General features: G+C 42.1%; 1 protein-coding gene across 1 annotated transcript in view; it reads right to left on the minus strand.

Annotated features, from left to right (window-relative positions):
- Window positions 1–8,932: 8,932 nt before the first annotated feature.
- ass1 (argininosuccinate synthase 1) overlaps window positions 8,933–16,956 on the minus strand; it is a 28,565-nt gene continuing 20,541 nt past the window's right edge. Inside the window, exons 11-15 of the mRNA XM_056432393.1 lie at window positions 15,666–15,730; window positions 12,850–12,981; window positions 11,356–11,512; window positions 9,375–9,440; window positions 8,933–9,275 (exon numbers count right to left, since the gene is read on the minus strand). Of these exons, the coding sequence (XP_056288368.1) occupies window positions 9,227–9,275; window positions 9,375–9,440; window positions 11,356–11,512; window positions 12,850–12,981; window positions 15,666–15,730 (469 nt within the window). The 3' untranslated portion in view covers window positions 8,933–9,226. The remainder of the gene's footprint in view (window positions 9,276–9,374; window positions 9,441–11,355; window positions 11,513–12,849; window positions 12,982–15,665; window positions 15,731–16,956) is intronic.

Consider the following 16,956-nt stretch of genomic DNA (forward strand, 5'->3'; position numbering starts at 1 on the left):
ACCTCTAAATAAAGACCTCTAATTTAGCATGATTGAAGTATGATCCCGTCTTTTCAAACATATTGCTACCATGTGCTGTCCAAAGTATTCAATGTGGATATGGTTTTAGAGCTCTGGTATCAAAGGGTAAGTCAGGTGGTGGTCGTCATATACAGACAGGAGATTCAGACATAAGTATGGGTGCAAAAAAAAACCATTATATATTCTACCCCCATAAAGTCAAACAGGTTAGGCAGTAAAGGTAGTTAAAGCAGGTGTGGATCGCTGGCGTCCTGCCAATCAAGCAGTGGGAATTGACTCAGAGTTGAACAAGTGTGTGTGTGTGCGTGTGTTTGTGTGGAGCTGTGGTTACCGTAGCAGGCTGATCAAGTGTCACACACAAACACAGCTTCCTGCCTGTCATTGTCTTGCAGAGAACAGTTTCTTGTTCCCAGGGTACACTTGGAGTGCATCTTCAGCAAAGCATTTGGTCTCTCAAGAATAACACATTTCAAGAAATGATCAACGTGTGCTGAACAACCTGCCCAGCTAGACAACCGAGCATTTAGAAAAAGGAACATCAATAGTGGCACACTTACTCTTTTTAACTACTGAGCTTTTACCTCCTCCTTTCTCCTCCTAAATCTCAAAAGAACAGGCCATATGAAACTGTAATTGCTTCATAATTACCACAATTCTGCTACGGGCATACATTTCTAAAGGCAGGATACAAGAAACGGATAGTGTTTCATTGAGAGACCTCTAAGGTATCCCTGTGGTGCTTTCATTCATGAACACATTGTTCATGCAGTGGGAAGCAGTGAATAAATAGGTAGTGGTTTTAATATATTCATATTTGTCATACTTGAAAAACACACCGGATGAAATACATTTAAATTTTTTAGAAATCATTTATACAACTCCATTTTAATCCTTTTCTTTCATTCTAATTATGTTTTTATTTTCGGAATGAACCTCATTATTTTACTATCTTATTCACTGATCTATTCTTACATTTTTCTGACAATATACTAAAATAGTTCTTCACAACTGCTAGAGCCAGATTGTCAGACTCACGAGGGACAGCAAAAAAAGAAGAAGGATTAAATATATGCAACAGAACCAGAGATATGATCTTTTTAATTCCACAAATTATTCCTTCTTCTCAAAAACGTTTACCTAATGTAACGTGAGCGGCAACCGTTTGATCAGAGATTCAGGTGTGTCACGTTAGCAGCGAGGCTCGAGCTCACGTAGAGATGAGGAGCTTGCGAAAGAAAACTGTTCAGCTCTGTTCTTATATTTCAATACTCAAATTCAGTTTATTATTACATTTGTAGTATTCAGCCCCAATTGACACTGACTCAAGTGACATATTTGAGGCGAATGATCAGCTCTCTCTGGACGCTGAAGAAAAACACAATACAACATTTTCCACCTGCAGTAGTACTCCCAAAGACCTGTACTCAATAAAGCTTGTAACCAGCAGGTTTTTGTCTTTTAACTTTTTCTACCTGCAGTTAGATTTAAAAAAATCTTAAGTTGGTTTAATGTGTGAAATCGTAACTTTTGTTCTCATTCAGGAATATATGCATATTTAAACTTTCCTCGGTCAGTTAAAATCTCTGTCAAAATATGAATATGTGAAATGGGTATAAGGCAAGTTTTCAGAAATCTATTACAAGCATCAGAAATCCACAGAATTAAATAACAAAACAAGTATGGAGAAATCATTTTAAAAAGTGTTTTTACTGCTAAATGAAATACATTTTGAGAAGAGAGTATATGAAAAAAAAGTAAGAACAAAGGTAACATCTTGTCTTGATAGAGAAGATTGACAGATGAAAAGGATAAACAGACCAGCTTTGTCCAATAATAGGAGGCACACACTTCTTCCTCGTAGTTTTTTTTACCTCTCTTCCATTTTACTTCGCCGTCTCCTCCTCCTCCTACACGAGCCACTTTGCTTTGATTCAGCTCTGTATCTGTATTTTAAATGACTCAATTACATGGGATCCCGCGGTGAAAATTACGGATGTTTTCCACTATTTCTCTCCACTGGGACACCATGACCCCTCCCCGGCTCCAATAACACCCCTTCTTCCCTTCATCCCTCTTTCCCGGCCTCTCTCTCCACCTGTCCTATTTTCCTCCTCTCCCACAGTTGATAAACGTTTATTTTGCAGTGTGTATCTGCGAGGGAATAATAGCTAAATGGTGTTGTTAGTGAGCGCTCGGCAGAGTGAGTTGACAAAGAGTGTTTGCAGGTAATTCTTCTGCCGCGACCACACAACAAGTCACAGGAAAGAGTTTCTTAAAGATGACAGGGGGTGCTGTTCAAATCGAAACACCAGGCATGACAGAAATAAAAGCACACGCAACAGGCTGAGCTGCAGAGATGGACAGTGTTTTTATTTATTTATCTAAAGCAAAGCAGTGTTGTGATTCTTTTCAGCACTTTAAACCCTCATCTTACTGGGGTCGGTGGTATGATAAAAGTGGAATCTATCTTTGATGTTCTCTGTAGCTGTTGAATCTACTTTCAAAATAAAAACCCTCTCTGAGGTCGACTGCTGTGCCGTTCACTCACCGAGGTGCAAGGTGACAAGTAATGCTCAACCGAAGCACACGGCTGGAACAGCTTTAGGATGGCAACACGGATACAAGCCCCATGAAGCAAAACAAGTCTTCTTCATTTCATTCAAATGAAACATCACAGTTATTGGCCATCTTCATTCGTTGCTGTGTTGTGCTTTAAAGGACACAGCAACTACAAATCTGTTCCACTGTCAGGATGTTAGCTTGAAGGCAATGTTTTAAAATCCCTGATTATTACTTCTCTACGACAGGCTTTATGAACTTATAGAGTACAATGGGCATTTAACTCCTCTTTAACATCTTTAATGCCTTCAACAGTTGTGCCCGGAGGTATTATGTCTTTGTGTTGTCCCTACATCTCATACATTCTCCTGATCAGCATTTCTCAATAACGCAGAGAGGGAATTTCTTCACATTGGGCACAAACGTCCGCTTGGACTCAAGAATGAACTAATAAGTGTTTGATGGTGAAAGGTCAAGGCCGCTCTGACATCACAAAATAATTTTGGCCCTAACTCAAGAATATATGATAATTATTATAATTTGTGTCTGAAATGATAAAGTGTTGACACTTTGGACACATGTGGATGTAAGCAACATTTAACGTATGTGTATATGGTTACACTATAGCGTCTGGCTGCACCTACACAGTGTGTATACAAAGAGGATGGAATAAAAGCAATAAACATTTGATCACAACAAAACAAAACAAAATCCTTTCCCTATAATTTTAGAATATACTTGCTTGGCCCACTAATGAAAATTAAAAGACCCAACCCAAACAGCCTGCATACCCTGTGGTGTTATTCAGGCACCATCGGAAAAACCTACACTGCATTACCATCCATCATAACACACGCCATAACAACCAAATAACCAGCGCCATTAAACATTTAGACCGGCCAAGGGATTCACTGAGAGTGGGGAAGACAAAGCTGCCAGGACAGCCTCCTTGAACCTGATAGGCCCCTCATCCATCCTCCTCCTCGCAGACCAACAGATCGAAGAACATAAAAGAATGTGTGCCAGCAAACAAACCCCACCAGTAGACCCCCGGGAGAGGAGGAGAACGGGGGAGGCAGGAACCAAGTCCCTTTCAAATAAGAGAGATAAATCTATTGATTTGAGATCAGCGTGCTGCATTACTGTTGCTGCCCCGGAGGATCTGGGAAGTGGAGGAGGGTGTAATGGTGAAGGTGGTTATTGGCACGGCTCTAGATATCGTGATTTCAGTCTATGACTTTTGTCCAGACTAAAATACCAACGACTAGCTTGATTGCCATGAAGTTTGGTACAGACATTCATGGTGCCCAGAGGATAAATCCGTCTTACTTTACATCTTGATCTCCTGTCTTTCCCTCTATCACCACCAAGATGGAAAAATGTGTGGCTTCTAGTGAAATGTCTCAACAAGAATTTATAATTCATAAATACAACAAAGTGGTTTACGTTGCCCTCCGGATGAGTTGTTAACACTTTGTTGATCCATCATCACGTCAAAACTTAAGTTTGTCAAAACTTTGCTTTCTGACTAAATACCTGTGCCAATGACATTCTCATCAGCTTCACCTGTACTTTGTGTTTAGTGCTACTGAGCAAATGGGTGCACGCTAACACGCCAACATGAGACAGTAAGCATGGTTAACATTTGACCTCCTTAACATATTAACAGCATTGTCACTGTGAGCTTGTTAGCATGCCCATAATAGCAGCTTCAAAGAGGCATAAAGCCACAGGACTCAACCGAAATGGAACAGACAGCCGGCACGCTGCAACCTTACTGTGATTCATAACGTGCAGATGGGCTCCTGAACTGAAGTTGGTGTGTATACATGAAATAGGAACAGGCAAATCACTGCAGGCTCAACAGGTCTAAACAGCAGGCAAAGGAGCTGTGTATTAGATCTGTGTGTGTGTGTGTGTGTGTGTGTGTGTGTGTGTGTCGTGGCTGTTTAGCCATCCACATGGATCTGGATCACAGTCATACTGAGGCTCAAAAAGTTGCTGCTGACTAATAGCAAGTTATGAAAAGCACATTTATTACATGACAGTCTGTACTGGGGTCAGTTTGCTGAAAAAGTTATCTTTCAGGAGTGAACTTACAGTTTATGTAGAAATAAAAACAGCTTAATTTGAGCCAAGAGTCACTTAGACTGGCTTAGCATGAAGTCTGGGAACAGCTAGCCTGCTCTCTCCAAAGGCAACAAAACCAACACACACCTGTAAAGCTTGCTTGGCAACCTCAAGGCGCCGGCAGGACTCCAGGAAGTCACTGCTCCTGTCTCAGAGATGATCCTTCCGTAACCTTCTTGTTTGAAACCCCTCCTTCTTTGCTTTTAGTCTCAAATACATACACAATATATAATATTAATATTTGTAAGACAGTCAACTGGTTTCAATAAGTGTTCCTATTATTAATGTAAATTCCCAAAAAGATAGCAACCTACAACTCAACAGTTCGCAAATTCAGCAAAAGAGCAACTAAAACAGGGTAACTTAATCCAACATTGAGAAAGGTTATTGATTCTTGATTGCCCCGTAGAGCCTGCACAATCCGGTCTAGTCAATGTTAGTGGGTGGTTGAGCTCCATGCTGTTGTAACAGGAGCCTGGGAAGTCATCACACTCATTAACCCTTTTAGTTTGGCAACATTGAGCAGCAGGCAAAATATTTCTATCTTTCCATCAATATTTCATCACGGGCTGAGGCCAAACAAAGCCAGAGGCTTTGACTGTAATGGTCCCATCTGTCTATAGATCTTGAGGACATCAGTGTATGGGTGTCCTTTGACACCATAGGCTTCGAGATCAAGGAAAAGCACTGCACTCACACTCACAGGATCCATGGATGTTAGCTAGCCTGGAAGGCAAAGTGTATCCTGCTTTATTTGGATGGTTCCTCACAGATGGTCTCTTCATGTTGTAGCAGGAGATCAAGTTTCAAGAGTACGAATTTCAGCAACGAGGACAAATCAGCTCTGTTCAAGTACATCAATGGTGTGATCTGAGCCACAGTATTCATTAACAAAATTGATACCAATCCCAACTGTTGAAATGCCTACTCGCCCAGTACTTGATCGATTTTCCGGGTTTACTTAGAATCACTTTGATAATTTTATTACTTATTCTTTCGTCAGCTACCACATTTAGAAGGGTTTCTCATCCTCACATTCTTCACACTTGTATTGTAGATCAGAAAATATGTGCTCAACATCTGGCTGTTTCCATTTATCTAACTCCATCTAATGCTATCCATGGATATAAAATTTTTAAATCTAAATAATTTATCAATATTAAGCCAGCACTATTGGCACGGTATACTGGCCTGTAAATCGCTCATTGTTTTTGAGCAGTAAGAGAGTGACCTCATCATCTATGCCAGGCCCATTAGCTTTCTGCACACACCACGGGGGACCTGACCATTAACCCCTTACCTGCTAAGTAAAGTAGCATTCAGTGAAATGTTCAAAAACAAGGAGCAATTGGCATTTTATTGAGCTATCACTGATAAAATATGATACAATAATGGTAAGAGCAAAACAAATAGAAAGATAAGTGACAAATAAAAGAAAGCAATTAAAAGAAAATCCAGTTATCTGACATACTCTCATTACATTTTATATGTTTAAGTAGAAAATGTTAAAATGTTCTATGCACAAGTTTAATTAAATGTTAAAATCTGGAAACAGACAAGATACAGCTCCCTGGGTTCAGGTTACACAAACCATAGTGAAGGAGAGCCACTTCTGTCTCTAATCGGTGGTAATTAACCCCCATGGTCATTGTTCTTTTCTCATTGTGTTTAAAGAGGAGAGGTCAGTGAACATGGGGGCCTTCTCCACACAGACAGGTAGCTGAAGAACAGATTGAATGACCACAACATATTCTGATGGGTGAAAGAGTCTGTGTGCTTTGTTCCAGGTATTCTTTTTTTTGTTCCCACAATATCACTGTTGCCGAGTGAAAACCTGGCAATTCCAATGTCAGTGATTTTTTTACATTTGTGTTTTGTGGGTTTTAAAAAGCTCTATCATGCAAGGTTGTGTATGTATTTTTATTATATTTTTATGTTTTGTTTTGTACTATCTGGCCCTTGAGTCTGTAATAAAAGTTTGATTGTACCATTAATTCTTACTGCAGCACAAAGGTTGATTCACAAGACACCACATACAATAAATTCAATTATAAAAAATTCAATGAAATACAAAGAAAACTCCAAAATCATACAGAAGTGTTCACAATTGTGATTTAAAAGCAGATCATGAACTGGCAAGACAGAAAGAGAATATTAGAGATGATAGGTATCTATTATTTATGACTTAACAGATTACATTTTGAAAAAGGGAGTGACAAAGGTTCATTTATTACGGGATAAACAATATATTGAATTGAATGACCAAATATAGCTATTAGTTTCAATTTACAAACCATATGTTAAAAGGGTGTCTCATTAGAAAGTGTCAGCAAACATCCCATCATCAAGTGTCTCTCCACTTTCTTGTTCTCTCAACCCTAGAATCATCCATTTCCAACATGGCTGCCCTCTCATTGCCAGCGGCCCTCTTCACTTCATCTCAAGAGGTCATAGACCCTGATCCTGAACAATAGCCTCCTTTGTACGTGTGCTGTTGGAGAGTGACAAGGACTTGAAGGTTAGTCGACCTGGACTCCTGAGGAGGCACGGTCGCACAGGAGTGTCCATTAGGGCCCTGTGACGCCGTTGACTTTCATGTTGCGCTATTGTTACACGGCTCTCCCCTGAGAGGTGGACACAGAGTGGGTAATGAGGGGTAATTGGTAGAGGGTCAAGGATGATTAATTCCCTTGGTCAGGTGTCAGCTAGTTTTCATACCTGGCTGGCTGGGTAGACTTGTCGGAGGGAGAAGTGGAATATGAGACTTAGGTGAGTGGGTAAGTGGATGCGTGTCCAGGCGCACATACACGCGCAGTCAGGGTGGCTAATTAAAGAAGGAATCAAACTAAGCACAGAGAAGACCTCCCTAACAGAAGCCATCTTTCCATTCCCAAAACACACACACTGTACGAGACCACTTTCACATCAGCAAAGATTCCTCGGGATCATATCTTTCCAGAAACTAAGTTGAAAGGTCACCACGATCCTCCCCCTCCAACCACTGAAGCCAGATTGAGTCAGCTCGACTGACTAATCTGAATACCTCTCCATCCATCCCTTCATTCTAAGCGGGCAATTTTGAACACTGATTATCTTGCAACCTGTGAGTGCACGACAGTAAATGCAGGGGCTGTCTGGTAATTGACCAGGCAAAGACTGAGACGCCTGCCGTGTAATTGAGCAGGAGCTGAGGGGCTCTTGCAGGACTGAAAGGGTCTGAGGAGCCCTCATTGCCCATTAGACCTGGCGGGGGGTCTCCTGTGTCTGTGGACTCCACCTTAAGGCCCACACCGTATCCAGCACTTCTATGCCGGACTGGCTTCTTTCAGAGGTGGAGACTGCACAGAAACAGCAGCTGAAGGGTGATAGAGTATGGAGCATAATATAGGGGAAATCAATTTGACATTTTACAATATGCAAACACATCCTCTCAGACTTTGCCGTCATAGACTGAACTCTGTTTGAGGGACTAAGTGGGTGATAAATAAATCTTAAAAACTTTGCGTTAAGGAAGTTTAACTTCCATGAAGTGATCAGAAAAAACATTTTAAAACACTGTTATTCATCTCCGACTAGGTGACGGTCATGATGAAGCCGTGTTCGCACCACAAAATAATAAGGTGGCTTGTATTCTTTATATTTTAGTGTTTAGCCTCATATTTCCTCATCTTGAAAAATGCTTTTAAATTTGTGATAATATATGAGACGGCAGCAAGTTCATCCATTTCAGGATGATCTATATTTCAAAAATGATAATGAATGACACGATACTCTTTAAAATGCTTCTTGCCCTTTCCTCTGTTCCATAAACCCGGAGACCCCATGCAGAGTAGGGAAATATACATCTGTGGCCAATTGGTTCCTTCCATCTGACTTGCCATTAGAGCTCAGAAATGACCTCATCACTTCTGCTCCAGCGGCCGTCAGCGAGCCACATTGTCGACCTTATTCTATTCAAACCCATGCACTGCTACCGCTTCATCTACATATTGTAAAATGAGACAGAGCATCCTCGCTGCCCTGAAATCTTCACAGGTCAGCGGCGATACAGCCCGAAGAGTTAAACAGGCAGACACCAATAAATAGGCTGTCTGCCACAGACATGAACTATTAATCACCAGCACATCCACACTGATGGGGCTTGTGGTGCATCTCCACAGTGTGTGCATGTAACTGCTCACAAACTGTTTTCCGACATTAATGAAGTAAAGAGCTGAGAAAACACAATTAATTTCTTTATTTGATTTCTGAGACGAAGAATTCGAAGTTTGAATATTTGTGCACCGACCAGCTGATGGCAAGAATGAGTAAACTCTACGAAATACACACTTTTAGAACGCTCACACACATTTGTATACTATTCACCACCCAATACAAGTGTACGAGATAACCTGATGAAAGACAACAGTAGACAATGGAGGCACAAAGTTGAATACTAAGTCTACTACTGCTGCTGCTTAAGACACTGGCAGAGAGAGGAGGAAAGAAGGGAAGCCGATTCCAAGGACTGCGACGGCTACTTCTTGATGCTGGAGACACCCTGCAGACGGTGGTGTTCCCTCAACCTGTGGAGGAGAAGGACAAATAATTAGATCGTGATCACGTCCCATTTGAAAGACAACTCAACGGTTTGGTACAGATGAACTACTTGTAATGGCACTAACCTGACTGCATTAATCCTGATGAACCCAGAGGCATCACTTGGGTCGTAGTCTCCCTGCACGTCCATGCTGGAGTGAAAAGAATAAAAATAGAGTTACAAGATATTCTCCTGACAAAAGGATTGAAATGTTTGGTATCATTGCAGTAAACATAAGAGACGTGGGGCCTCATCAACTAGAATTAGAATATAACTGGATCATTGATAATCTACTCTTTTGAAATAATGTTCCGATCGATTGTCCTCTGAATGCTCCCCTTTAGCATTGTTTGTCCCGAATGACATGGAATCAATATCTCAGAGTGAAAACACCATCATGTACACAGGAACACAGACACACATAAACCCATTTTAAAACAATACCATCATATCAGTGTGAGCTAAGTGACTCGAGGATTTTCTAATCTGTTGTTTTTTGTCTTCAAGTTTATCTGCTTTTTCTAAAAAAACGAAAAACACTCAAATCTATAACTTGTGCCACTGCGCGTTCTTTGTCGTTTAGGCTGTCATCTCGTCTTAGTGTGTGTGAGAGTCTCAAAGTGTGCCTGTGTACTGTGTAATTACAGCAGTTTCTACCTGCAGTGCTTAATACACTCCCTCACCGAGTCCTCTCCCCCTACGACACCCCCAACTACCAATGGACAGCTTGCACTCGTTCTTCAAAAGCACTTAGCAAAAGAGGAAATTGCCAACAAATGATAGGATAAACACCATAAAAAGAAAGACGGACAACTAAATAATCAACTCTCAATACAAGGCTCCCTACCCGGCACCTGAACACCATTACGAGTGAGTGGCTTTAAAGAATGCGCGTGTGTGTGTGTGTGTGCATGCGTGTATGTGTGCAAGCATGTGATATTTTGTGTATTCCTTTAAGAAACCCTGCAGTCTAATTGAGAGTGGAGCCAGTGGACAGCGAGCGCGGTGACATTTCTGTCTCAGATGGGTGCGGTGACCGGCTGTATTACCACTGTGTTAATGACGCCGTTTACTGTTGCCCGTGGAGAGCCAACAGGATGTCAGCGGGGCTTTCATGCCTAATCTGCTCTCTGTGTGTGTGTGTGTGTGTGTGTGTGTGTGTGTGTGTGTGTGTGTGTGTGTGCGCTTGTGGCAGGTCTGCTTGCAGTGACAAAGAAGTGTGTGCGAGAGAAACTGCAGCTTCCAGGTGTATCACTGTTAGGTACAGGACATGCTTGTACTGCTATAACGGCACTATAGAAGTTTTGATAAGTCAAAATAAAAGAATAAAATTGAGGGAATCACAAATGAAAATTGATGCCACAGATGACCATTTATACCATGGCCACTCAGCACTAAGTCTGTATCACTCTTCATCTCCCTCTCTTACAAAGGACACAATATATTGGAATTTCTTTGACTACTTTTCACTTTCCCAACCAGACCAAGAAATCGAACGGCTGCCTGAGACACGTCTCCTCGTCTCCCTCTTTCTGACCTACTTAACTAGCATGACACCCAGGTACTTTCCTCTTAAAAGCCCAGTGAAATCCCTTCTCTCCTCTGGCTGAAAACGCCATTAGCTCTCTGACTCTAGGGTACAACTGGAGAGACTGAAGTGGAGATGGAGAGGCATATGGAGGGGTTTTACTTTGGTCAGCGCTGAGCCTGCCCAGAGGGCATCCGGGGTCAGCGTCCTGAACAAACCCACTGTTACTGCGGCTAAGAGGCCACGGGGGTGCAGTAGGAGGGGTTGGGGTCGGGTCTGCCCTCCAGGAACTGAGCTTGACACTTCAGATGTCTTTGTGAGGCAGGGTCGGTTTAGTACGTTGATGTGGAGGTCAGAGGAGAACTTGGGCAAGCGGACCCAACAACAGGCTGGCTGGCGAACATGTGGAGGCGCTGCCCTGTGCCCAGAGCAGCCAAACACAGCTGTCCAGTCCAAATGAACACACACTTTGATTCAGAGACATGGCTTCTTGTGTTTTATAAGCACACACACACACTTTTATTATATCCACGCTTACCTGACCAACTCCTCGTTGTAAAGGGACTTGGGTGACTCTCGTCCCAGGATGTAGACTTGACCCTTGAAGACGGACAGCTGTACTTTGCCCTGCACATTCTCCTGGGACTTGTTTATGCAGTGACGCACAAAATCGCACTCTGGACTGTACCAGAAACCTAAGTCAAGCAAGGAAACAGCAATATTTTAAGAAAAAGTGTGGATGGAAGTTTTGTTAAAAATCAGGGGAACAGATTACATTCACATTTGTCTTTATAGGTAATATTAATTGGTGTGTATTGGAAAGTAGAAAACAAACAATATATAGAATAGACAAGTGGAGAAAGAGGCTGCTCCTCTATTCATCCTCTGTTAGCAGCAATAAGCGCAGAGGTGTGTGTGATGCCCACACTTCCCTCTTTCATGAGCTGAAGCTGCTTCTCTACTGCTGGTCTCATTTCTGTTGCAGGTGAAGTTCATACACTCTTTCTTTTGTCCCATTTTGGTGACCTGGCCCATCAATCCCTGAGACAGATGGGCGAGGGACCTGTCTGTATATGTTCAGAGTTCAGTCACGCCCCACTCAGCAGGGGTCCTCCTCTCATCAGCGGCTGACCTCCACCTCATCGTCTGGCCATGTTCAAAGACACAATCTATCCTCGTGTTCATTGCCTCTGGATTGGCACACGGACAATAGCACACAGGTCCCGGTTTAGTTTAGAAGAGACTATTTTTTTAAATTTGATCTTCATGTTAGTTCTGTCCACATGTTGCTGCGAGTGTTTTTGCACGGTGGTTATTTGGGAAATAAATACATGTTTGTTATCGATTAATTAATTAATCTTTTGTTCTCAAAATGTAATTTACATTTGTGAAGATAATAATTGATACACATGTAGCAGTTTACGTTCCACTTCTGCACTCAGCATAATTGCTGCAAATTCACTCATGAAAATATGTTTGGCTAAATCATGTCTTATGAATGCAAAACAGATTCCGGACAGGTGGATTGTTAATATAAACCACACAGCCAGCCGTCTGCAGAGTTATTAATGATTTAAACCCACAATGGGTTTAATCTCTGCCCTGCTTCTGAAAGTAGCACCTTTATGTGCGTGTGTTTGCTTCCCGTCTCTGGAGGGAATAACTGAAGTGGCCTAGTCAGTCTCTAATGGCACTGATCCTATTATGTGGATGAAGGTGCAGGGGACTGGAGCCTGAGCAGAAGGGATGATTAAGACACCTGAGCCAACACACACACACACACACAGACAGACAGACAGACAGACAGAGATTTCTAAGGGCCGATTGTGCTATGGATTATTGGGTGATTAAAAAACAGATACCGATTTGTTTTTCTACATAATCACATACGATAAACAATCTTACAGAGCCAAGTTTTGTTGTTTGGTTTTTAAAATGTACTGTGCCTTAAAACAAAAGGATGTGGAAGACAATATAAATACATTACATTCATGGATCCATCTAATTAAGATTATGCATCATCGGGAGTTACCGTTGTAGATGAGTTCGGAGAACTTGATACCCAGTCCCTGTTTGATCCGACGTACTTCTTTGTCCATGGTAAAGGTCTCAATGTCTAAATGGGCCTTCAACAGAATTGTGCCTCCTGGAGTTTCATATATTCCTGATAAACGCACACACAAAAAACACAATTAATGAGTATCGGCACAAAACAAGCTTTTAAAACAGGAAGTATGGATCAAAAAGTGGATATACGCTCCGTTATCAGCCAGCCTTTAAAAATCACATTTAACATAATATCTTGTCATGATTTTATAGTCTACCATCTTTTGAGACCCAAATGATTGTGGCAAAAACACTGAGGTAGTACACACCATTTCCTCCAATACATCCCTTGATTGTGTCACAACAGTCATCATCATCATACGAAGTCATTCATATGAACATCACCTACAAGCCGTGTGCATCTCAACTCACTTCGAGCCAGCTCTATTAGCCATCAGCTGCCTGACAGACATGCCTTCACGCAGCTCACGAAACATGGATGAGCCTGTCCCGAGTAAATGACAGGGTAGGAGGCCCCTGCCAGCCTGGAGCCCGGACAAGGGCTCTGCATGCTCTGCATACCCTGCAATTTACCCCCTCTGGACAGGGAGGGAGGGTTGAGGGGGAGAAAAGACGAGGTAGATGACAGGAGAAATGAAGCTGTCACTCAAATGTCAGCTAAAACAAAAGGAGGGCAGTCTAAACGCGACCAGACTGATTTGACGACAGAAATAGGAGCTTTATCAATGACATCCATTTTTGTCAGAGCTGGCAGTGCGAGTGTTGTTTTTTGTATTCAACACATGGTTCCTCACATCAATCCCGTCAATTTGAATGATATTCACGCATTCGCGATTCAAGCTACAATCTACAATCACCACGCAGCCAAACTGTATAATTTGCGTGTTGTTCCAACTCAAACTCTTTACTGAGATTTAACAGATAAACCCTATTTAATCTTTTCCAATCTGGTGAGCATTGGAGCTCAAATCTGTGCGACCCTAAATACTCCAGCACCGCTCCTGATCTGAAAATGGAGAAGCACTTTCTTTGTGCTGGCGGCCAAAAACAGAGCTTAGCAATGCTGCTAATTGTCTTATACCTCAAAAGGCTGCCACCTGAGCTAGAACGGCTTGTGGCTTTTTGAAGATCCAAGGCCATAGAGGGCACGTAGGGACATTTCCTCTGGCTCTATCAGATAAATAAGTTAAACTGCCCCAACACAACTTGGCTTAAGTGCTCCAAAAGAGAGCTAGCTTATCAGAGAGGAGCAAACAATGAAACGCTATCTGGATAAGCTCCAACAGTGGCAGTTTAGTTAAGCTTAGAGAGACAACACCCCCAGTGGTTTTTGAGGTCTTAATCTTTTATATGGTTAGTGCAGGTATGCCAACCATGCTGCAGGCAGGAAGGGGTTCAGGTTAGGAATTAATTCTCCCTGAGCTGATCCCCTTTGGGCAAACTGTTAGTCCAGCATAAACAGGCCACAACTGTAAATGAAAGCATATCAAATGAATTAAACCTGAAACCGTTTGTCATGGAGTTACATCTCTGTACAAATAATTCAATAAATGGCAACATAAAAATAAACAAAATGTTTTTCGAGCTTTTGAAAGCTATTGTTTTTAATGCCTCTGTCCGTCGGAGCGTTTGACAGCACGGACTGGGCGTAAGGTCCCCGTTCATCAACAATAGATGGACATTTCCGACTGCTTTTGATAGCTGCACCTCAGCTAACACCATCACGGCTCACAGGTCAGAGGGCGGACAGCGCTGTCACACAAGGGAAATGTTCGTCTGGCACACGAGCTGTTGAATGTTTTGTAGCACAGTGACAACATTCTTGGCAAAACCATTTCAATCACCCGCGCCTCTCTGACCCCACACAAATCAATATGACCCACCACAAATAGGTATGACATGTGCTCATTCAATCCCTCCCATCATCTATTGTGCTAACGCGACTGCCAGTCCAGAGGAGAGCAACATGCACACTTGATGGCAGTTATTCAACCACTTGGACACCTTGTGCTCCACCTCTTCCTATTGCTTCTGTGGAGGAAAAAGCTTTGATCTTTTGTTCAGTCGAGGAGAGCGAAAAGTGGGCTTCCCATTTTCCAATTTCTACCTGCCATGTTGAGCCACAGCTACAAAGCTGTTGCCAGTCAATTTGCCAATCATAGCACATATGGGGGAAAAGGAATGTGTGTGTGTGTGTGTGTGTGTGTGTCAGACAGGGCCAGGACAGCTCACTGCCCTTATGTGTTAGCTGTGGTAACCCATGTAGAGAGCTAACAAAGGAGCTTTTCAAGTTGCCTGTTGATACCAAAGAGAGACAAACACATCCCTGTGCGACTGCATGTGCTTTATGTGATTGACTGTATTTGTGTGTATCCTGTGAAGCGTGAGCGTCGTTATCTCGGTCAGTGTGTGTGTTTTCTGTATGCACGTGTGCAAGCAAAAGAGAATGGAAATAACTTCAGTGTCTAAGATTCCAGGTGAACCAGAGGAAATCATTTCCTTTGAGGAGAGTGTGTTTGGCATGCAGCTTTTATGGAAGTGGAATAGCGAGTGTGACAAAAAGCACTCATGTAAAATAACTGCAAATCGCATGAAAGCCTGGAGACTGAAAGGAAAACTTTTGGAAGGATGTTAAATTAAAATATTGAGAGGCGTTTTCAAAGTGCAGATATGTCCATCTCACTGCATTGTGCAAGTGAGGAGACCAGTCAGATTAATCTGGCACAAAAAATGAAAATCATAACCAAGAGATGAAAATATATATAATTTTGAACTGCTTACCTCTGGACTTCATGCCAATGAAACGGTTCTCTACGATGTCAATCCGGCCCACACCGTGCTTTCCACTAAGATAAAGACAGAGACGACTTTCAATTGAAACAGTCGCACATTATTTTCACAATTAATTATATTGGCCCACATAAAGCCGTCCAGATTAAGTACATTCCTCGTCTACTCTGCTGGTTAAAAGCATGATGTGAATACAAAATACTAGGGCTGTGAAACGATTAACATTTTTAATCGGGTTAATCACAGGTTTTTGTGGATTAATCATGATTAATCACATATTACCGATATTCTCGGTATATTTTGTGAGAACATAGAGATTTATGACAAAAGACGGATATATACATTTATTCATTCTTCTATACAATGGTGCTGCAACTCAGCAGTTATTTAGCAGTTTTCTTCCATATGGAACATTAATACATCTTCATCCTAAACAGAATGTTTAACCCTCCTGTTACCTTTCGGGTCAATTTGACCCCATTCAATGTTTAATGTCGGTGTTCTTTGGGGTCAATTTGACCCCAGGCTGTTTTTCACTGTGTCAAACATAAGAAATATCAACTTTTTTATTTATTTAAAGGGCTATTTAGGTAGTCAACAAACAAACATAAAGTACCTCACACTTAAACTTGGGAAGCAATATTAATTCTAATAATTTTCTGGAGGTTTTAATTGCTGGGGTCAAATTGACCCCGAGGGTAAAATATGTTAGTAAATGTAAAGGTAACAGGAGGGTTAAACAGAACATTTTCTCTTGTTTGTCAACCATTAACTCCACCATGATACAATCTAAAGGCCTCTAGTCTTCCTCTAGCAGCTGCTGAGACAAACTGACTGTGTGGGTTTTCTTCATGAACTGGGCCGTGATGAAAGGGACGGCGGGACACCGCTGCAAAGCTGAAACCTCACCGGCCCGGACAGGTGGACAGAGTGACAAGTGACTTTTTTTTGCTCGGTCCCGATGCGCGCCAGCGGAGCTCTCGCGAGACGGAGATCGATAAGTGTTAACGCAGCGAAGAGACAGAAATGACATGCTGCTGTGGAGATACGATCAACAACAGACGTTTAGTTTAATAAAAGAACAAAGACATGCTATAGAGAACATGTCAGGGGGCGGGCCAATCTTTTAATGTCATGCGATCTACCAACACTACGCGCGATCGACTGGCAGGTCGCGATCGACGTGTTGAGACCCTGATCTACAGGAAGTAAAAGTCGTCACAAGGTTTCCGTAGGTGAACCTGCGGAAGGATCATTACCGATGAACAGACCGTCTGCATGA

This window comes from Pseudoliparis swirei, chromosome 15, assembly GCF_029220125.1.
Source record: "Pseudoliparis swirei isolate HS2019 ecotype Mariana Trench chromosome 15, NWPU_hadal_v1, whole genome shotgun sequence".
NCBI lineage: Eukaryota > Metazoa > Chordata > Actinopteri > Perciformes > Liparidae > Pseudoliparis > Pseudoliparis swirei.